At 39.0% G+C, this 24,279-nt stretch overlaps 1 protein-coding gene across 2 annotated transcripts in view; it reads right to left on the bottom strand.

Annotated features, from left to right (window-relative positions):
• CERS6 (ceramide synthase 6) overlaps window positions 1-24,279 on the bottom strand; it is a 96,751-nt gene that overhangs the window by 21,487 nt on the left and 50,985 nt on the right. For both annotated transcript variants that reach the window (XM_066190001.1, XM_066190000.1), the window contains exons 5-7: window positions 11,362-11,412; window positions 8,688-8,780; window positions 2,332-2,460 (exon numbers count right to left, since the gene is read on the bottom strand). In XM_066190001.1, the coding sequence (XP_066046098.1) occupies window positions 2,332-2,460; window positions 8,688-8,780; window positions 11,362-11,412 (273 nt within the window). The remainder of the gene's footprint in view (window positions 1-2,331; window positions 2,461-8,687; window positions 8,781-11,361; window positions 11,413-24,279) is intronic.

Genomic DNA, 24,279 nt, shown 5'->3' on the forward strand with positions numbered 1-24,279 from the left:
AGAGGGAGCAAAATTATCACAAATATGCATACAGAATACAATTCTGAACGCAGAACTCAAACCAGAGAAACAGATAATCTGGCTGCCAAAACAGAACCTGCACGTTTGGATGTTACCCAATTTCTGCTATGTTCCCACTAAAAACCTGAACACAAAGAATATTCCTCACTAAAGAAACCAAGTTAGGAAGCTCCCAGAACATGAGGAAAGCCACCAGCGCTGTGAAGAAAACATAACCCTCCTGAATCAGCCCTATTTTCTAGAGGACACAAATTAATTCCCTAGCAGTTTGTACTCACAGCCTAGTTTGAAGGGAAGGAGAGCACTTTGGCGCCAACAAACAAAGCAGAAGCATTACTAATTTCCTTGCTTCTCAGATGATGGAAAATTCAGTCCAGGAATTCTGGATCTACTTCCATGGTGGCAGTCTAAAAAACTGGCTGCATAGTCCATGAAGCTGGTATTACTATAGCAACTTGTAGTAGTATCATGTCATTTCTCAAGAACAGCACAGCTATTGGGACATGGGTTCTCAAATAACAAAATATAATGATTCTAAAAATTACAGTGATAAAGAAAGACTACAAAAAAAAAAGGGAATGAATATGTTGTTGTTGGGTGGAATGTGGCCACCTAAGACAATAGAACACAATTTTCTGAGTTGAAAAACCATGACTACAACTGAGTAACACAGCACAGAATTTTCTTGAAAATCCTACTATGGTTCTTCCATACTTCCAGATACCTTAAGACCTGTGGAAAAAATCTCACCTCCAGTATTCCCACCAATGCACACGACATTTTGCAATGAGAATAACAAAAAATGGTGCATTCCAGCTTTCCAGTGGATGTGTTTCATTATGAAATGAAACATGGATGAAGAATGGACAGTGTCTAGTGGTCTCCAGAAATAGCTTTTCATTTTTACAAATATGTAATAGGTAACACAGGTCAGGTGCACAACTCACCCACCATGACAAGATATTTAACCAACTTCTCTTGCAGTTTCACAGGTTTTTTTCCTCTGCACTGACTTTCCCCTCAGTAATGTCAGCAGTGTGCAAGGGTCCATCTCCTTTCATATGGCACCAGTGTCGTGACCCACTGCCCTAGCAGAATTTCCAGTCAAACCAGACTGAAAGAATTGACTAGAAAGACCACTTAAGTATGTGCCTCATGAGGAAGCATATCTGGTCAACGTGTCCAGCTCAGGTGAGAAAACCAACAATGCCTCTTTGTCTTAGTGAATGAACAGAGGGTAAAGTTTTAGCTAGCCTAGTACAGCTGCTCTCCAGTGTTTTTATAGTTCCACAGACACTGGTCTGATCTAGAATAAACATCTTTAAGTTCTTCTTTCTGGTGGTGAGAAAAGAGGAATGAAGAAAGTTTAGGTGAAGTCACAGCTAGCGATACATATTGCTAAAACAGAAAAATAAACTTGCAAAGATGTGATTATTTTTATCACGAAAAATCCACATTCTCTTTTTCTTTCTATCTCAGGCAGCCATGTGCCTTCTAGATTAAAAAAGATTAAAAAATAAAACCGTATTTACAGCACTACTGAATCAGAATGGCAGGATTTTGATTTTGCAATAGGTGACTCACGCAGTGAGTCTATATTCTTGCATAACAAGTATCCTTGCAGGTACTAGAATAAAAAATAATTTCAACTTTGGAGGAGAGTTCAGAGACAGCCAAATTCCAGCACAACCCAGAGCTGTCTAGTAACTGATGCAGATCAAGCATGACGACATCTCTAAGTTGCCACTATGGAGGTTACAGACCATCTCAACTTAAAACAATTTCAATCATCCCTTCTTTGCCAAATACACCTGCTTAATGCTGGTACTGGGATCCAGAGGCATGGGAACCTGGAAAATCAGAGGTCAGCTCACTGGCCGCGCCCAAAGAAGCCACTAAATTGCCAAAACACTCTCTGCCCAGCAAAGCAGAGCAGAAACACACCTTGACACCTTGGTTCTTTTGGAGACAGGGTTATTGCTCCATACACCATGTCACAGGGGTTAAGAACCAGCTGACCCACTTTCAACACTTTTCAGATTTTGCAACTTCAGCTTTTGATGTTTTATTTAAAATCCACAGGTAACCCTCCCCGACATGCAATGCATTACCAGTCTCTGCTCTGTACAAGCAACTTATCAAGGGATAAATCAGTCTGAAATCAGAAACGTGCTACTACAAGCAAGACATTTAAGCAAGGAAATACACTATATTAATCACCATTACCATCTTGAACTGGCTTAGGAAACACTTGTTCTGCATAGCAAAAAGATTCTACCTACTGACAGGATGACATACGAATCATCTCACCTCTAGGACAATATCAGCCGCATCATGGAGACATAAGATCAAGGTTCCCACTCGTGTCAAATTGGTTACATATGAGAAGGAAATCAGGGTGACTGCTACAATGTGATGTGTAAACATGATTCCAAAATCCTAGAGCAGCAGAAGCAAGGAAAAGACACAAAAACCAAAAAAAAAACAAATGAAGCAAACACTGATATTCTGTATTCATACACAAAAATGGATGGGTGTTTCTTAAATCCAGCATTATATTTAAGTTATAAAAAGATCTACTGTGTACGTGCATTATACACCCTGCTCTATATTTCATTTAGACTGAATAAAATAATCATTGTATATTAACCAAAAGCAAAAACATTACTGAAAGCTAGGCAATGACCACACTTCTCAGTTCATAGTAATTTATCCTAATAAAGTAAACATTTGCAGTTGAAGTTACTTTGAAAAGGCATATATATGTGCATGCAAATCAAATTCCATTGTACGTTTTATGCACCAAGTAATACATGATTATAACAATATATATAACCAAGTGCCAAATATTGCACCATTCGGAAGGAAGAAAACAGCTACAAAGGAAGGTTAAACACATTTCCAGTGCACTAGGACAACAGGCATCTGCCAAGGACAACTGAGAGAATTCCAGATCCAAGCTTTTATTTGTTTGTTTTTAATCAAGATGCTTTGTTTCCACACTGTAACAGGGTCAGGAAAATCTTCAAATGAGCTGGTGCATCTCCTCCTAATTGGTTCTAATCCACTGCCTCCCAAATGATGCAGGCTAGTTGGTCTCCAGATCAGTAACACTCAGTTATTTGGCCAGAACGTATCTGTTACTACTGAAAAATCTGGGAGTGGTGATGCTCCCATAAGTAACATCACATTCCCAGATACTTGCCGCGGGGCAGATATAGCAGAGGGAACAACCTGCCTGCCTGGACTATGCTCCCAGACTGATTAATGAGAGAACAGGATCCGCAGAGATGAGACTCTGCTCAGCAAGGCAGGCACCAAGTCAGTAAAAAAGAAGTCTTGTTGGCATTTGCTGAAGTACCTGCACAGCTTTGAGAAAGTGATATAAAAACCCTTAAGAAAATATCACAGGCAACATTTAACTGGGAAGTTTCTCTATGCACCAGATGCAAAGTTAGCACCACGGCTCCCAGCAGATCTAGTGGCTCTCATGCAGCACTGTCAGAAAGGAGAGAGATCCAGGCAGCCAAAAGGAGCAGTTCCTTCAGGCAGCCTGCTCACCAAGTGTATTGGGAAGCGGAACTTGGCTTTCTGATAGCTTTTGTGGGCCAGTCCTGCTGAGGTATGGTAGTCCTCAGATAAGTGGCCCGCCAACAGAGAAACCAAAACTGTGCCTTTAGAGGGGCAGCACCTGGTCTGCAAAGGACCTGAAGGTACCTGTGTTACGCAGGAGGTTCCCTATGGAAAGTGCCATGAGCTCCAACTAACACAGGGGCAGCTCTGGAAAAGCAGCAGCTCCAGCCCCTGACTGCACTGTCTCTTCAGTACTGAGAAGTGTAACCGCACAGCTCTCTTTGGGAATGTAGCAGGCACCACTGTTTTTAAGGATGTGCAGGGCCACAGCCTCTCAGTACCAGCATGTGCCTTCCCTGCAAAGTACACCTGGAGTCCACGGAAAAACCTGCAGCCTGAGCACTCTCACTAACTGCAGAGGGACGGGACCTGCTCCCACCCTATCACTTATATTTAATGCTATCAGGTACTACAAGATCCTATTTCCTACTCCTCAGTAGGCACCACCAGTACTTTCAACACAAAACTGAGGAAGGGTAGGAGGGCAGGGAAGGGGAGAAAAGATAAAAAGACTAAAAGCAGAGACTCATATGCCAGTTTAGTATACACCCAACATTTCTCAGCCCGGTTATGTGGCCCCCAGAAGCATGGAACACAATAAAATACATTCAGCAGTCATATCAAGCCACTGCTTTAAATCCATTTTCTTCAAGCTGACAGAAGGAAAAGACAATTAAAGGCCGTTCCCCTTTCTGAGTGTCCTAAGGGAAAACAAGGGGATGGCATCTCAGTTATTTCAGTAACTACAAACCTGCACATGGCAACCATTTCACCACTTCACAATAATAAAACTAGCAAAGCACCTACCTTATTCCATGGGCTTAGAAGTAAGCTACTATGGCCATAAACCCCACAACCATCCTGCAGCTTAGCTCTTTACCTCCTTCACCTGCATGTACTATGGCCCTGATCTTAATTTTCCTTCCAAATGCAATTATGTTAGCACATAGGCAGTCCTAATGGGGCAAAGAGTCAAGTAGAAAATCTACTCTGTTTCCACAGCTGACACATTCATGTTCTACAAATACTAGATTTCTGGTCCCTCCTGGATATTCTTCAAGGCATTCCTGACAATATGGATTATTCCTAAGCAATCCTAATGTTCTTGGGCAGCAGTCTTCTGCATTTACATGAGTCTTCTTAAGGAAATGTTGTCTGGGGAACTCCTGTAATAACGTTTCTTAAAAGAGACAGTTACTTGACTCTGCCACCTCTGAAACAGAAGTGCTGGACTGACCTATGGAAAACTGTTGGAAAAGAAGGTGCAATGATACAAATAAGACTGCTTTGTTATTGGGATTGTTTCTTTCCTGTTTGTGACATTTCTTTAAGTCATTAATTAATACTATGCTCTGAGGATGCTACCTGTTGGATTTTATTTATACACAAGGTTAATGAAGATTTTTGTCTCACACAAGGGTAATGAACACATAGATGCCAAATGATACCTGTGTTCCCAGCTTACTCCAGCACTTGCACCCACATCTGATGGAAGAGCAGCTGTACAGGAACGAGGTTTTTAATTTTGGGGTTTTTTTTTAGTTAATGTATTTCAAATCATATGCATGTTTATGAAAGATTTATTTACAGAAGATTCATAGCCTCCAGTTGTAACTACTGGAAAATGTCATGTGCTTGTGTTAAGAAAATCTGTAGCTACGAATAGAAGAAAGAACTTATTCTAGACACCACCAATGGGAAGAACACGGGGCAGACAGCAGAGAAACCCTGTGGGTCTCAACTTGTAGACAAGCCCTCTGGAATTAAGGCCTCTGCCACCCACATTGTTTAACATGTCACACTCACTCATGGAACTGCCAAGTGTTCATAGAGCCTTAGTGCCACTGAAGGACATAATATCACCTTCACGGCTGATATTACAGATCAACAAGGAAAGGGAAAGGTCTGCAAAACATGCAAAAACATCTAAACTGCTTCCACTGAAACAAAAGAAATCAATTCTGTGTGTCTTTCTTTACCACAAAAAGTCTCTTTGAAGAAATCAATCTAGTATCCCAATTTAGCAAAGTATAGGGCAAATTTTCAAGAATCAAAATTCGGTATCCAAGAAAATTAGTAGCTACAGATCATTTTATTCTTGGAATGAGTGAACTGTCATTTTTTTAAAAAAAATGTAAAGCACAGAAGCCCTAGGAATTGCCAAATGCTTGGAAATAAAAGGTGTGAATACACAGAACGGTCTCCTAGACCTTTAACAAACCTGTTAAAACACTGAGTAGAAATCTTATACATTCCTTAAATGTACCTGTCAAGTATTTTTCTATTAAACAATACATCAGGTATCCAGAAAGCATGTAAATAAGCCTCACTGCTTGTAAAGTGAGGTGCTTGTGAAAGTAACAAACTTCCATAATGTTTCTTCAGTATTTTACAAAACAAGAGCATGGGAAGCTGGAAAAAGATGATAAAACACCAATTCATACTAGGTTTCAGTCTTTGAAAATTCTCCCCTTAAGGGAGAATATCATTACAGCAACATAGTAGGTATTTATGAATCTAAAAGCATGCCATTATTAAACTGTAGAAGCGGATACACACAGTTCACTGACTTAATGCCAATAGCAGGTTTGTGCAATGGCCTAGTTTGCTCACACCTCCAGTCAGGCAAAGACAATCTGGTGGAATTTGTAACACCTAAATAAAGATAAACAAGTATTTCAAAGTCAAAAAAACCCTGGAAGTAATTTTTGAAGTCATCAGTTTGCTGTCAGAGAAGAATAAAGTGGAGATGGAAAACAGCAAGTATATTTCTCTTGATCTACAGTACGTAAAAGATCAGTGCTGGAGTTAGGCCAGTGCTGAGGGCTGCTGCTTCCAGCAAGGACACACTGCACCTCTCCTTCAGACAAACCTAACTACATGCAAAAAAGCTCTTGGCCGAACTGCAGTGCACAAGACTGCCTGGGCACTTCTGACCATCCCAGAATACAACACAGCCGCTGTATTGATTTTAAAGTATTTTTATATACTTTTAAAGTACAGCCACTGCTGAATTTAAAGTATTTAAAAAGATAACCAAGACTTAGATAAAAATATTCCTTTTACTGTAACATGAAAACATCAACAGCTCACTCAGGTTAAGAACTGTTAATCTGCTCCATACAAGCCAATTGTGAAATATTACAATAGCACCTGATATTAGCTGGGAAATTTCCTGCTTCCTGTCAAACAGATCTCTATTTCATATGGGCACCATTCCACACATTGCATACTGGGTGCATTACAAGGTTTCCACATTTTTTTAAACAAAGCATTCTTTTAAAAGAGAACTACTATTGTGTTGCACGAACTGGTGTCTCTGGCAAGCTTGTACTCCTTTTTGTCAACTATTTTAAGTCTTTAGTACTAACATTTTTCAACTCAGTGGGTTTCCTTGGCAGCTTGCACTCCAAATAGTTTTACTGTGCGACACCAGGGCACAGCTGCAATTCTCCAATCCGATCTTCCTCGTTATCAATTTTGCTTACACTACAAAAAGAGCTGTCTCCACAGTCCAAACCAGTGAGTGATCTAATAGGTTATTTACAAATACGACATCTCCACTGCTCCCTGCTGGGTGCTGATAATGAAAGCCTTTTGACTTGCTATCATTGCATTGCAGATGTTGTGCTCCTGCTCTCAGCTGGACACTGCACATTCTCAGACACAGCAGGTGCCTAGGATGCTACTTGGATCTGGTCCTCTGGGTTCAAGTGGACTGTTACTTGGCTGTTAGCGATCCACTTACCCATCTCCATGTCCCATCCTATTTCCACAGCAGGTTGCCCTAAAGCTTTTCTGATAACAAGTACAAGTCATTTATATATAAGTAAGAAACAGGCTTGGATCCTGCAGCTTAATATATTAGTCAATATTACTCTTGATTTAAATTCATCTCCACTATCATACAGCTCCCTTAAGCATTGTTCCTCTCTATCTCAGTTTGTGAAACAGGGAAGTTATACTCATTTCAAGCTCATGATTAACAGAATGTTTAGCATCTACAGACAACGCAAGCAAGGGATTTATATGTATTCAGCATAAATTGGTTGTTCTATTTACAATTACTCTCCAAAATCGATTTAAATTTTGTGGATGCTTTCTTGAGATTTCTACTTCTGGAACAATCTGGAAATCCAAAGAGAGGAGTGTGTTTCTATAAAGGTAACTCTGGCATAGGACTCCCAGGAATACACTGTGATTCTAAATGACAGGTAAGTTTATTCAGGTCATACTGCATCCTTCATTTACTCTTTTCAGAGTTATTCTCCTGCTAAAATTCTAATAAACAGGATTTTTTCATTAGCATAGCATCTACAATAATTTATTTAAATGACAGCTGAAGGAAGCACATAAAGATACCATAAAGTCCTTTCAAATATTTAAAAAAACTAATATGGAAAAATTAAAGCCCCTGCAAGAATAGCTCAACGGACTGTTATTACAGAGTAACTGTTGTGCTGCTTGAATAGAAAAATATATCTATTTGGACAGAGTCTTGTTCTTTTTAATTAACAATCCTCTAACAGCAATGCTCAGCTACATGACTGTAAGGGTAAAAATTAAATGCAACATAACTTTTTAATATTAAATTATTTTGCTATCCTTTTGTAGAAAAAACTGAAAGCCCTCATAGATCTTATCTCACAAAGTGATACTGTGAATTTATGAGGCAGTCTTGCCCTCTTCTTCGTATTTCATTGTTTAACTCTTAGAAGAAACAGTACATCTACCAGATATTACCTGTTCAACTCCATTGAAACCACTGCATGAAAGCAGAAGGTTCTTTTTGGCTTCTGCTTTTCGCCCTTCAGTATTTTCTCCAGGCTCTTCTTTCCATGTGCAGAAAAACCTCACACTATAGCAACAAGGAACGGAGTAAGATAGTTGCAGTTTCTCAGTGATTAGTATCTGCAAGAGTTGAACACTAGAAAGAACTGTATTTCCAGTTCACTGCACACAGGTATTCCTCAAGTAAAGAATGATATGTTAAAGCTTAAAGCTTTAGGCGTTTTTAGTCTCATTGTTCTTACCTTTCTTTTGACGTCAATGAATTGAGAAAACATTAAGGACCAGTAGAATGACAATTCAACTATATAGTAGTAATGAAGGTCAGGCATCAGTGGCTGAAAGGTGGAGATGAGAAAAGGTTAATAGAGTCTAACTGACATTACAGGCAGCTGTGGTCTATAGGAGACATGCTTAATCACAGGGGATTATTGAATTATACACAATCATCCTATGTGAAAAAAATTATTATGGTTGCCTCTTTCAAACTTTGATAGCACTGGAAAAATAAAGCTCCCCAAAATACTCTCATCTAATGTTTTAGCCCTGACAATACTGTAATACCAAAAATTATGTTGTCCTTTTGGAACCCAGAGCAAACTAAATTCTGAGTATTTCTAAGTCTGTTTTGAAAGTTGAAACATATTGCTGTATATCAGTAATGTGGGTTTAAAGCATAGCAAAAATACAATGCTAGAGCAGACTAGAAAAAAAGTAATGCTAGTACATAATGTCATCTGCTCATGATGAAAATGTGGGCTTTGAGCAGGGCTCGTTATAATAAAAATGCCTACTTTAGGAGAATTTAACCATTTTCTGGGCACATATTAACATTTGGAAAGAAGAAAATAAAATAAATTTATCCAAGCTTCTTGCCTGATATACAACATGGTTACAGAGTTGTTTCAAAGTAAAAGAAATAAAAAATAATAATGCACAGCCCAAACCAACCTGGAGTAACTTCAAAGAAGGTAACTGGTGGCACACAAACTCTTTGACCCTCAGCCTAAGAAAGGCAGTCCTCGGAGCTACTCTAATCTCCATGCAAAAGTGCCTCAATGATAGTCAAGTCTTCCATGGCAGTGACAGACAGAGACACTGGCAAAGAAGTGGGTCCTGAGGGCATCTACCAAGGGATGAGATAAATCATTTCTAGAGCAGCTTGCACTGGCACAACTATGCACCCAAGCAGGGTATGAGCTGCTTCCATTGGCAAGAGGTATTTCAGTTGCACCTTTCATTCCCATTCCCTTTTGCAGTCAAGCTCCTTGCAGCTGAAAGCCAGTCCTTGGATTCCCAGGAGATACTCTATGGGTTTTACTTTAATATAGACATATGCTTATGCTTTATGAAAAATGTGTAACTCAAAATCCATCCTTTAAAGCCATTTCTTGGGCCAATATAACTCTTTTCTGAGTTAGAGAGACTGCCAACAAACTTTTAATTATGTGTAATTAAAAAAGGGAAAGAAAATAAGAGCTTGCAATGAACTGCAACTATTACACCCATTATTGCAAGGGAAGTCTGTGGGGAAAATTTCTAGTAAAAAGTTAAGATTGTCAGCTGCTTTATTAACAACAGCATTAGAATTTCTACAGCCATACACAGTGATAGTGTAGGGCAATTCTAAAGGTGTCACAGATTCCTTCTTGGATCAATAGTGTGTTTAACTTAGCTCAAATGTTAGGTTCCAGCTCTCCATAGACTTAACCTCAACAGGTTAACCTGTGCTTACAGCTGTGGTGTCACCCAAATGATCCATTTGACTGTATCTACAGTAAAGTCCAGCTGGATTTCTGCAGTGCATTGTTGAGTAATTTACAAAGGAGTTATAGCAAACAAAAGATTAGAAATTTTATATAGTTATGGAAAAAACCCAGAGAACAAATTGAAAATCCAGTACTTAGCCCTGATTAGCACCCAGTAGACATTTTTTTTCTTCAAGACAATGATTTTCATAATGACTTTAATTTGGCAATTTATGTTGGACCCTCACCACTACTAGAATGATATTAGAAATAGTAATTTTTGCTCCTCCACTCTAGAAGTTGCAACCAACTTTCTAAACAACCTTGTTCTTCTGGTAAGTATGGTAAACATGTTCTTCAATCATTAAGCTTCATGGTCCTTTTTTTCAGCCAACCACTTATTGCATGTAATAACACAAAAAAAAAAGTAGGAAACAGGGCTGAGAGGCACCGTGACTGTAGCTATATCAATCTAAGAAACAACTGCACCTGAAGTTTTAGCACTTCCCTCATTCAAATGCTGCTGCTTCCCTAATGTTGTTCAGTTCACCCTCCAGTCTCTGGGTGGAATTTAAGTCATTATTTCTTCTGAGGCTACATGACCAAATTCCTTCAACCTTTCTCGCATCAAGATTTCTGCTCAACTGTCTCCACTGAACTATTTCCAACAGAGACACAACCTTCAAGAAGAGTAGCATCTAAATACAGTCCTGTTCAGTCTGTCAAGGGCTGCTGACAGGGATTCATGTGTCTTTCAGACAATACTCTTCTTCACACTTTCCAGTCAGGCAATTGGTTTTTTTCCCCCCTGCCTGTTCTTTAGGGGGAAAAAAAAAAAAAAAAGAAAAAAAGAGAAAAAGAAAAAAAAAAAAAAAGAAAGAAAAAAAGAGGAAAGAAAAAAGAAAGACCCCAGACAGGTTAAATTCCTTTAACTGCAAACTCTTCTCTGGTGCTTTTGGAATTTTAGATGTGGAATTCAGGTGAATTCAGGTGTGACAGCTATGTTCATCTTTCCCATCTTAAACTCAAGCAAGATGGGAAGAATATAGCAATGTTCTGAAATGCTGAGTAGCCCACTCACACAAACATACTGGCACAAAGCTCCACCATAACAAAAACAGAGCTCTGAAGAAGTGTCATGCTTGCTTTCAGACAGCACTGTAAATTTTACCTGATATGGATATCCACTCCAGCACTGCCTGGTGTTCCAGAGCCAGGGTGTCTGTAAGAAAGAAAAAGCAAAACAAAGGTCTGTACACATCACCTTGTGCTATGTTAAGTGTATATATTTAACACTAACAAAGAACAAAAATATATGAACAGCTTAGAACTTGTATTTTTTGATCGAGGCTATGAAAATCAAATAGAACAAGGAGACTTCTCAGAGTTTCACAGCATGAATTAGAGCAACTTGCCTGTTTTTGCTGGTACCCCATGACCTCACTTTTGCAAGAGTGCAGACTGGAAGTAACCAGTTTGTGCTTGGATGGTCAGAACTCACACTATATTCTCAACAGCACAGGATATTTTGACGTCAGCCTGCCTAAATATTTTAAAGAAGATTCCTTGCACGTGCCATTATTTATAGGCATTCTTCCATATAGGATCCATCCTTCATCTTTACATTGCCTTATCTGCTCTACATTCGAGTATAAAGAGGACAGAACATCATTAGTAAGTCTCCTGGATTAAGGCAGCACACAGCATACACTTACAGAATTAAGTGCTTCCCCTAGATCACAGTTTTTCAAATAAATCCTCACTGCCTGAGAGAAGGCATGTTCTTGTTTTCACCATCAGGTGGAGCAGCTCAGCTCAGGCAAACCACAATACCACGCTCATCCAAAACACAAGGGGCGAGCGTCAGTGCAAGAAAACGGACACTAGGCAGAATGTTAAAGCCCCAGGCTGAGAATCAGGCTAGGTTGGAATGATTTTTTTGAATATGCCCTTTAATGAAAAAGAAGGTAAAATAAAATTTTCACACCCATGGCCCCAGCGCTCCTGAAATGGCAAAGAATAATTCCTACAGTAACCTGAAAGGTATACCAACATTAGAATTAACAGACCTCCAAGAGTTTTTGATATGCCTCTCTCATGGGTGCTGTAAGAATGATGGAAGTCCATCCAAATGTATCCTTCCCTCCATTATAAATGACTTCTTCGTGGGACCAATTAATTGGTTCAAATGTCTCCACAGTATTTACTTTGCTATACAAGTAAAATTGTACTTATTTCATGCAATAAAAAAAAGTCTTTGGAAACAGCCACAGCACCTCTGCAAGACCATATAAAGAATCTAAAATATTTCTGTCTGACAGCTGCCTAAATTAGATCCACACAAATATTCTAGGATAATTCATAGTTTTAGCCAGGTTTGAAAAGCTATAACTGTCTTTCATTTCATATTCAACAAAAGACAAGAGATTCTTCCTACCCAATTATTTGGCTGCCTAAATTACAGGTCCTAGAAAAAAAAGCATATTTTTTTCTTTCAAATATTATGACATCTTAAGGCTTCTTCCTAGAGGTGCTTGCTGCAGGAGCTACAGATACAGAGACTTACGTGCAATTAAAATGCTGACTGCTTAATAAAATAGGCCTCACTTAATGAACCTATAACCACAAAGCCCTAAAGGATATCACAACTGACAAATAATGTAATGTATGCACTAAGCCTCAAAGACTAATACAGTAGAACATACACCCCTTCTGAGCCACATCAGGCTCAGAAAGCCATGCTGCCATTTCAGACAAAATGCTTCTGAGTAGCTGTTTGGAAACCTAATGGATCCTCTGTGGGCAAGAGCGCTTAAAATAGCAGGGCTCCCACACCAGCTTCTTACCCTTCTTTCCTCCCCAGTCTCCCCTCCCCCTTGACTTGCCTTGGCACCTCTAAGTTGCTCTTAACAGCTTTAGCAGCAGGGCGCTTTGGTTATGCTTGTCCTGGAGGATTTTAGAGAAGAGCTAGAGGAAGAGTGTCAGAGGATGTAAACAGCTGTTCCATCTGTTGAGATTTGCAGAATTAAGGAACAAATCACCATAATTCCCTTACAGGAATACCTCTTAAAAAGTCCATCAAATCCCTCTCCACCTCTGTGACTAAATAGAGTAATTTTAAAGAATTCCTTCAGAAATAAAACTTCTCTTGAGACAAGGGAATGACTGAGGATTTGGAAAAAAAAACAACAGAAAAACCAAAACCAAAACAAACAAACAAACAAAACCAAAAAAACCCAACAAAACCCCTCCACATCCTTCCAAAATTATCTCTGATGTTTGCATGCTTAGCCAGAAACCTTGGGTTGTTTTGTCTCCATTGCCTCATTCACTTCTCTCTAGAGAATCCATCTAATTTGCCCCTGGCTTTCAGAAAGCACTAAGAAGTGAAAATCTCCAGGTCCTCCTCAAAATGCTGCTAGTATCTAGTATGTGAAAGGTCAGTTTTGATAGTAAATGGAGGGGAGAAAAAAAAAAGCAGTACAATAAAAAACTTCCTGTTTATGAGTATCACACAGAGCAGTTATGCACCTGATTTAGTCATGACCATGAGGGCACGGTGTAGCCCCCAAAGGGGTTCTTCCAAAATTCTTAGGTAAGAAACATCTTCTGACTTTTCCATCAAATAAAGAAATCTGGCTGCTGTTTTTTACCGGACTCTAACATGTAAAAATCCAGGAACATCATAACAGAATCCCCACAATTCACTAGAGCAAATTTATGTTCAAAGCACATTGCAAATCAAAGTAAGGCATCTTTAGTCCAAAAATATAAAGTTTTAAGTTGCTTTTGAAATTAGAGAGCTTTAGAACCTGTAAAACAAAACAGAGCATTCACTGTATACATGTTCACTACTCTGCCAAGATTTTTATCTGGCTTGGTTAATGTGTTTGAATACAATTTTGTATCATTTGTCTCTGACAGTTACAAGCAATATTAAGTGGAACAGAAATTAGCACTATTATTTACAGTCAAGATAATATATACCTTTAGCAAAGCTTTACTGATCTCATTCTTTTGGGGCCAATATAGGCAAAGATGTCAAAGATGTCTCACAGCATTCGCACCTACATCCATCAAGTTACAGCAGGTCCTTTTTCTCCACAAAAACAAGTGGTACAAAGTAAGGCCAGGAGATTTCCTCTTCATTAGCATCTACTTAGCCCCAAAAACTCTGTGTGTAATTTGCTCTTACCCCAGGAGCAAACATTCACTGTCTGACACATGTGTACAGTGCATGACACAGCCACACTCCTTTCCTCAACAGCAGCTGCCTTCTCCCAGCCCAGGCAGAAGAGCAGCTCCTGCTCACACGGGCAGACCCCTTGGTGTATCCCGAGCTTTTCACCTCATCTGTTCAAGAGTGCAACTACAACCGCAAAGAAGACAACCAGCTTTCTGTTCACTGCAAAATATAGTAACATTTAACACTTTTCACACATTTTTTATGATCCAGGAACTGAAACTGATAGCCTTTTTGTAAACAGCACCTTTCATAACATTAGCAGAAGGACAATTTATCCATAATTAACAGGGTTTTTGGGGTGATGAGTAGCAGGTTTTTTTGGTGAGGTTTTGTTTTGTTGGTTGGTTTTGGTTTTGTGCATTTCTACTTGCTTAAATTAAATAGTACCTCAATGCTCATTTTTCCCCAATTATGGCTAGGGATTATGGCAATTCTTTTCTTTTTCAGTGTATTAATAAACATTCCTCTTGCACATATACTTGGTTGAATAAGCACTTGCTTAAAAGTAAATTGAATTGCTCAATGTCTTTTTTTATTTTCTTTTTTTTTTTTTTTTTTTTTCCCTGCAACACCTGCATCCTCTTTGGCATGGTATGCTGGATGGCTGCTGACATTAGAAAGAAAGTTAGATTACCAGGAACACCGAAAGTGTCCTTCCTTGCTTTCCTCTGCCAAGGGCTCTACGTTCTACTATTAAAATTACTCCATCCATGTATGGTAAACCCAAGAGATTTTTCAGTAAGTCAGTCTCTTAGATGCAAACTCGTCAATGATCCTGGCCTTCCTTCCCCATCTTCTTATTTGACTCAGTGAAGATCAGCGTAACTGTAGACTACTGCAGCCTTTTTTTTACTCTTAAGGAACATATATAGCCATGAAAATATTTGCTTCTGCATATAATGTACAAACAAATATATTATTTTTCCTCTTAACTACAGAAAAACTCCTTGGTATTAATTGTTGTAAAACAAGCCACTGTTTTACAAGTCAGAGAAAGAGACCTTTCTTGTCTCACAAGCATAAATATTTTGCAGCTTCTTTGTCTCCAGCAGAAAGAAAATGAAACTCTTCCTCATTGTTTCTGATTTTCGGAAAATTCGTAAAACTACAACAACCAGAACTCTCTGAGTCAGCTTTTCAAAGTTTCTGTCATCTTCCACTAAGTCTGCCAGGCCTCCAAGGACTTCAGATTTATCATGTCTTGGAAACTCTGATTTCCTAAAGATGTGTGCTTTTTCCTACTATCCTCTGCAAAATTTGTTTATCTACTACTAAAGAATTTCTCATACTAGTTTCACTGATTTAAAAAACACATCAGACAATTTCCAGTCTCTTCTGGCCATGCAAAGCAGGCTCTGAAGGCACAACCTTAGCAGGCAATGATGCCAAGAGCACAGGCTGAACTGTGCAATAAACTGACACTCTGCAAGCACCACTGCAAGTCATCTACATGTCAAAATTATGCATGCTTCCCTCTATCCACAAGATCACCGAGTTCTGACAAAACACCATGCTGGGAACAAAGAGAACTCAGCAAAACAACAAAATGCATGGCTACTATTTAGCATCAATTTGTGCATGTTCTCCCTTCCAGTGACTGTAATTTGATTTAGGATGCAGTTGCTTCACACCAGGAATAGAATTTTCACAGATCCAACCAGTCATTGGAATTTCCTGGCATAGCTAACTACAGAAGTGAAGACAATATGACACATTGTCAATGAACCTCCTGGGGTTCTCTTTTCATATATTGTGACTAAGCAAGCTGTTTTAAGTTTCTGCAGAACTGTTTTGGTTTTGTTGTTTTTTTTGTTGGGTTTGGTTTTTTTTTTTTCCTCTAGAGTTTAGTGCTTTGTGTCTATAGAAAAAAGGTTTTAGGGGAAAAAATGCTTCTGCAATGAACAGTGCTCAGTCTTTCCTCTCAGCAACCTGCACTGTTGACTTCCAAACATAATTAAAAATTATACTTCTGCTAATGGGAAATCATAAAATATGGAAGAACTTATAAAGGCCAAGATTAATAACAATCACTGGAAAATGCACTTGACATTCAAATGAAAATATATGTGTGCCCCCCCCCCCCCCCCCCAAAAAGGATTTAGAAGAAGTATGAATTCAAGTTTTGATGTATTTACATAAAATGGTATTTGGAAAGGCAGAGTAAGCTCCACACACACATCCACTTCTCTCTTTAAAAATACTATGTACAGAGATCTGGAGCTTATGTCTTGTGTGGGTAAAAGTTTACTTTCAACTTACAGCTTATGTGGAAAATGAGGCTGGCAAAAGGAACTGATAATTAGAAACTGGAAGGGTCCTATTATTGATTAAAGCAATGCGCTGAAAAGAACTGAAGAACACTCCAGACAGAGAAATTGGTGACTGCAGCATCTCCTCCTCCTCCTCTCCCAGACAGCTACCAGTCCCCTTACCAAGCCCAGTGATCAAAATATTTGCTCTCTTTTGTGTACCTTCTTCCTCTGACACTTGTCCCGCTAGCTGCTTTGTAGTAAACAAAACTTCTAAAAACTTTTGCCACTTTCAAGGGCCATTTGGTCATGAGCAAGCTGAGTAGCCAGTGGTGCTATGACATTTTAGAGTAGCTGGAGGTCTACATAATTACAGGAGCTAGGCTAAAGTTCCCAGAAACACTATTCAATGTATTTTGTAGTTCTTCAATCTACACTGCAAGAATTGTGCATAAAACATAGCGGACGCATTCGCCCAAGCACTCCAGATACCTGATAACCCTCTGACAAAGCAAAGCAGCTGTACACCCACTAGCTTTACAGCTGCCCTCTATTTTTGATCACAATGCCAGACCACATCAATTAGCTAGCATTTGCATCTAAGAGGATATTTATGGAATTACTTTATTTAAAAAGACAACACATAACTGCACGCCTGAAATTAGTTTGTTAAGAGAGAGTACTGAAGATTTTACTTGGAAAACCTTACCTTGGTAGGAGGGAGATCTGCATAAAATTAAACCTTTAAGAGACCAGGGAAAATCCCAAGAGCAAATCATTAAAAAAATAAAATAGGGCACTTCAACACTTATTGATCATTGCAAAGTAGCATGATTTCAGACTACTCCTAATTTTCCTACAGGATGCAGCTTCATAAAGCTCCAGGTCTTCCAGTGCTCTGATACTATGGTTACTCAAAGGCATACAGGAAAGAGGTTGATAATTAAACTCATCATTACATACCTACTTTCTGTAATGATGTTCCTATCTGTGGCTGCTCTGCCTGAGGAGTGCATGTGTCTGATTCTGCCAGCCACTGCCTTCCAATACCACGTGTTGATGGAAAGTGTTTACCAGACTCACTGTACTCCTGATGCTGTTTTGGAAATCCTTAGGCAGCTTTCCTTTGCAGGATTCACCGTGGCTTGCTTCACTGACATATAACATGTTCCGCCACTGCGTGCAGTCCACAGAGGGAGACAATTTTTAATAGTAAGAGCAACTCCGCACTTAGGTAAGCACCAAGATAAAATTTCAGGCTTAAACCCAAATGTTAAGATTGTGGTATTTATGAACTCTATACTGCCTACTAGAAAAACACTGTAGAGAGAAAAGCCAAACAAAAGCCCCAACTGATGTGTTTTGCTGTGCTTCCATATAGGGACATTGTAGCAAGGTCTCAAAATCATCCCTGACAGTCTGAAAATTAAAACGTCACTGCAACTGCAGAATTTTTTACAGAAAATACAGGTTTTCTCTAGTTTCACGGGGCCAGTATTTACACTTAGAGAGGAACGGATGTGTTTGAATCACATGGTGCCATTATGGGCAGGTGGTGAAGAAGACCTTTCATTAGCAAACTCCCCACTCCCCAGTACTGCCACTTAAAACCCTGGCGGAAGGAGCTGACTGCTTCTCAACACAGGGACACCACCAAGTCCCCCCCAATGACTGAGAGCAGAACTCCTTCAGACAGGTTGCTGGAACAGGCAGGCCAGAAGTCACACCAGTGTGTGGTCACTGGACAGGAACACATTTCTAAGCACTTTGGTCACTGAGCACAGCTGAAACGAGGCAAAACTCAAAGCAACAACGAGTAAGGACAGATTGAAGTAGCATCTTCCACTCCCACAACCACTGCATTTTTTGAGGTGCATGTACACTCTATCAGGGCAATTCACCCACGGGGCTGCAGGTGTCATTACAACTGAAATACTTAGAATCACAGAATATGCTGAATTGGAAGGAACCCATCAGGATCAAGTCCAACTCCTGGCCCTGCAGAGAACATCTCAAAAATCACATTTCATGGTGTATATAATAATGCCACAAGTACTAAGTACTGAATGAAAAAATCCCAGTGAGAGAATCTCTCTCATATTATATTCTCCTCTACCAAAAAGACAGAAGGGGGAAAGGTTAATTAATTTAAATATAAAAACACAGTTTGCAAGGAATTTTTTCCTGCTCAATTCTGAGTCAGTGGCCATAATAACATTTCTTTCTCTAAAGCAAACAAAGACAGCCAAACTAATTTCCCAAAATGTCTAAACCTACATAAAATGTTACATTCATGCTCCCTCTGTTTTACACCTACCCCTCCTGGGGAGGAAGTGTGAAGACACAAGTCTTTTGTTGTTTCCATTTGTCATCTGCTGGTGGATCTATTTTGACATGCAGTTTTCTGCAATTGATCTATTAAAACAACTAGCAATAAGACCGGCTGGTAGGGATGAGAACAGGGGAACTATGATAAATTGCATATGATTTTGTTTCATAAATTGCAAATTTGTATTAAGTTTTAGTATAAAACCATAAACAGTAAATTCGTGCCACAGCAAAAAAACCTAAAGTAATTGGGCAAGAGGAAAAACCTTTCTCTTCCTCATCTTCCAGAACCTACAATTCCTGGGGACAGGAAAAAAATCCCTGTTGAAACTCCTTAAGTTACCTGTGAGGTAAAAGCAGTTAAAAAACAGAAGCAAAACTCTGAATTAGATTCAAATTTACAGCAGTACTTCCTCATGCTAATCTGGCATTGTTCAATAACCAGTAGCCAAGAGAATCAGTAGGCAGAAGAAATGAGAAAGCTCTGAGAGCTGTGACAGGGTAACATTAGAAAGGAACATAAGAAAAAACCACAAAGATCATTGATAATGTATTTATTTATTGCCAAGATTTTTCCTCTACTGCTTAAAGATAAAATGGAGCTGCTTAATGACTTGAAGCACTTATGCTATACAAATACGTATTGTTCTACAGGTTTTACTAATTTATTTGAGAATACAGCTACCCTCCTCCAAGTCATTCCCTCAGTAGTGAGTTCAACTTAACAAGGCCAACACAAAGCACCGGTTACACTAGTAATAACCTGTCCTGATATCCAAACATGTACTCTTTGCTCAGGTTTAATTAGCTGTGAAAAACAGGACTGCTTCATTAATTTGAATAGAAAAGCATGAAAAGCTCATGGCAGTAGTGTGCTGAGCTAATACTTTGCTACAGGTATGAATGAGCCACCTTAGTTTAGAGATGAATTAAAACTGTTTTTATCACAAAAATGCCCAAATATAACACTTTGTGAAGTATTTCTTCTAGATCTGCCATTTTTATGGTATGACTCTGAAAAAATTCCAGTCTTTCAGAAAGCTGGGCTGCCAGGAAAATGAATACTGTGCTGAAGGGAAAATTAGCAAACAGTCCACAGGGGGACATGAGGTGTGGCAGCCTCTCCTTCACTGCCCGGACTGACAGCATAATGCACACGCAGTAGAGATGCTGGATATGGCTCAGTACCGGCTCAACTCGCCAAATTGATGATTACATAGCATTTACTTACTACTCTGACGTTATTAAATACCCCCAGCTGGATTCAAAACAGATAAAGTGAAATTCAATTCTAGATGTATTTTTTAAATTACTGTGTTGCTTTCCCTTCCCATGATTATGTAAAATTTGTCCCCATTGTCTACATTTCAAAGTCCTGTTGCCATCAGTGTCCTATTACTGAATTAGGATCCTATTGATATTCTCATTTGCTTTTTCTTTCAAAAACCTTCAGTTTCCTTTCAGCCACAAATAAATTCTGCCAGCTTGCTTAGCATAGTGCTCTTTTGCCTGATCCAGTTACTATCTTAACTTCCAACAGCTTACAGAGTGAATTACTTCCTATGCTGACTTGCCTTGTCTTACAAAGCCTCATTGTCCAAAATGCATTCATTTCCTTGTTGATGTACACAGAGGTGCTGCAGTCGTTTAAAACTAAGCGTCTCCAGCAGCTTTGATCTTTCCCACAGCATGACTCATGATTTATATCTCAAGCATCCAAAACACTCTATTAATCTCTCCCAAATACCGCAACAGTTTTAATGCTCTTTTGAAGATATATCTGAATGTGCTGGAAATTCCTTTTCCATGAGATGGCATCTAACTATGGTCTTTCTGGAAACCTTTTCCACTCGCGATGCTTATTTAAATATATAATATGGCATTTCCCCTTTCTCACAATAGCATTCTTCAAAACACTCCAATGCATGGGTATTCTTTTTTGCTCACTCAGTGAATTAGGAATTGTTTTATTTATAACCTAATGCTCAGCCCTGCTTTCACGGAAAGGAAAATGATTATAATTTGATTTTAATATCCAAAATTATTTTAGCTTAAAAATTTTCATCACTTACAGAAACTCAGCAATTGGTTTTACAAGTAAAAAATAAAAAAGGTAATAAAATCCTCCAGAGAATCCAAATGAATTTTAAAGCAAGCACAATCTGCCAAAGGCGGGCTTCATTTCCTCCCTTAGTTGTCTACGTATCACATTATCCCTCTGTTAATAGCACAGTAAAATATCAAATATCAGCACTGCATTAAAAGGGCTTCAGAGTGGCCTCTGGCATTCTTCATTTAAATGAGAATATTTATCCAGCATTGGGCAGATAAGCTGACTGAACAAAAGGAATTACAAAGATTCAGTAACAGATAATACAACAACCTTTTGGGAACAATGTGGGAAGGAAACATCACAACAGATGCGGACCAGAGCAGAAAAAGTGCCCAACAGAATACCTGCTTCAATTGATTCAAGAATGAAGGAGACACCAAGGACTCTGGAAGTAAACCCCCTGCTTCCCAGCTTTTGCCACGGTGCTGTTTTCAGTTCTGATTGAAACCAAGGTGGTAGATATTTTCCAAACTCATGCTTTGGTATTTCAGCACTAAATCCAGAAAAAAATTAGCCTGCTTTAAGGAGTCTTATTCTATGAATCAGATGATCAGACATAATCCAAACAGTGGTATGAATTTTTTCAAGATGCTGCATTTCTTGCATTGTTCTGTTCCACAAAATATGCAGCAGCATTAGTTTAATGAAAAAGTAGATGCAGCAGGTATGGCAAGAAAAGATGGAAACAATAACTGAAACACTAACTATTCTGACACAGGTCATTTTTTTCTGCTCCAAATGATGTAACATGCAATGTGTTCTTCAAATAGCTTTCCAAAAACTGAGTAACTTCTATGACAAAATCGAGTCTGTCATACTGCTTCAAGGACTCAAAACTGTCTAGAGCACTGGACATTTTGAATTGAGCGATTTAGTCTTAGGAAGTGGCTGTGCATAACAATCATTGTTTTCTTCATCGAAGGCTAACAGTCTCAGTAACAGGTGAACTGTAATACGGAAACAATGTCAGTGTCAGCCACCACTTTATTGACAATTTCTTTTTTTGTATTTCAAATGAAGGAGGCCTGACTTTAGGCTCTAAAATTCTGGAGTACAAGCAATATGAAATGACATTTACAAATTCTACACTACTCTCTCTGGGCTGTAACATGCTCATGTATCGCTGCTGCTATTTTATTCCAAAAAGAGGCAAAGAATAAGCTAACTCAGCCAAGCAGCAGAATGCAACATTCTCTCTCACAAAAAAGCACGAAGCCAGTTTCTCTCTACATGCACAGAGAAACTGCGGGCCACTAACAGAACACCTGCTGTCACACAGAAACTCACTGGCTCAGTGGTTAGTGCACACAGGAGGATAAGCACTTCATTTTCTTCATTTGAAATATCCTGTAGTTTCAAGAAAAAGGAACTTTCATAACAGAAGAAGTGGAGCTCTACCTGTCAGAGTTTTTTTCCTTCATACTACCCTGCTATTTTCTATTTGCCTTCCAGACATTAAAGTCCCTTGAGCAGGCTTTTGAAGTCAAATTTACATTTCAACATGGCTTTCCCTGTTCTTTTGCAAGCTACATGTACCACTAGAAACTGTAACTACCCACCAGACAGTTCTCAGTTCTTCAGTAGGGGATGACTCATTAGGAAGGACACTCAATCAGCTGCATACATACAGAAGCTTGTTGCACCCAGCGTTTTTTAAATATAGCCACAGCATACTTGTATCATCTGCATTACTTCAACACCAAATTTGAAAAATAGCAAGATTTGTTTATCCATGCAGACAATTCTTTTCCCAGTAGAATATCTACATGCAACTTCAGGTTTCCAAGTCTCAGTATAGACTTCAGAAGACTCACAGAAAATTCATCCTCTTCTACGAGTTTGTAATTCTCATGGGCAATTAAAGGAAGGAAATTAAATGTGAAAAGTCTATCTATGTCACCTGGAAGCTTTGCTTCCATATGCTTGTAAAGATTTTTCATTTTACAGCATTATACAGGCACTGCTTAAGCACCAAGGATGAGCAAGAAAGAAACAAGCCAGCCCTGAACTCTTTGCTCTGTTTCTTTATCACCAAAGATAATGTTATTTTTTCCATTTAATTGGAGCACAGTCAGACCATTAACTCTTAATGAGCAAAGCCACCATTTATTTAACTACAAATACTACTGAGGAGAACAAAAGCATTATCTCATTCCTATGTTAATGATAAGCAAAGCAGTCAGTTTAATGCCACTGGAACTTAATGTCTTATTGACTTCACCACTGGTGTGGTGCTCTGCAAAGAATTGTTTTGTAGACATGCAAATGAAACAAATGGTAGAGCTGAAAAATCTTAGTTTCATTCAGAAAGGGAAGAATTTGCATATACATGATCAAAGTGGAAATATAATTGGTTACTTATCTTTTACGCATCGAATATTAGTGATTTATAAAGACACAAAGAATGCTGTAGTCAATGCTGGCTTCAGTCCTTCAGCAGCAAAACATCTCATTAAGAAATCTGAAAACTAAGATGGGATAGTCACATCGAGCATTTGCCATTTTGCCAAGAATGAGGGCAATGAGGATTAGACGGAAAGGTGAATGCTTCACATTAAATGATTTTGTGGGCCACCCACTCCCTCTGCAGTCACAAATAATTCAAACCTGCTCTAGAAAACAGTCTAGAAGACTGAAGCTGGCAGCTAGTAACAAACAAAGCTTCATCTTCTCTTTCAAAGTTGGTGCCTTGATCCATTTCCTCAGAGAGAAGAATGCTCATTACCAAATATGCTTTTGAAAATAATATTTGAGGTAGAAGGTGGTCAACTTGAACTCTTTAACTACAATTGCACTGATTCTCTCTTCTCATAAAGTATCAGAAATGACACAAGTGACTTCAAATCCTGTTTATGATGACCTATTTCATCCCCTCAGTGCATTAGCCATCACACTGCAGGGCATGCTCTGAAACAGTGTTATGGGATCAAGCGACCATAAGGCATGTTAATGGATGAGGCACACATAAAATGCCAGTGACCAAGGAGGCAGAGGGAGAGTGCAATTGCATGCTGCTCTGACCCACACTTCCCCTGGGGGTGACTACTGCTAAATAGCTGAGAAGAGCTCTGATGTGCCTCCCTACACAGGCACATCATTATTCCTGCTCACACCAAGTTGCCTTGCACCTGGGACAGCCTCAAGAACACACAT

This window comes from Chamaea fasciata, unplaced genomic scaffold, assembly GCF_029207755.1.
Source record: "Chamaea fasciata isolate MVZ Bird 193981 ecotype frontalis unplaced genomic scaffold, bChaFas1.0.hap1 SCAF_8, whole genome shotgun sequence".
NCBI classification, from domain to species: domain Eukaryota; kingdom Metazoa; phylum Chordata; class Aves; order Passeriformes; family Sylviidae; genus Chamaea; species Chamaea fasciata.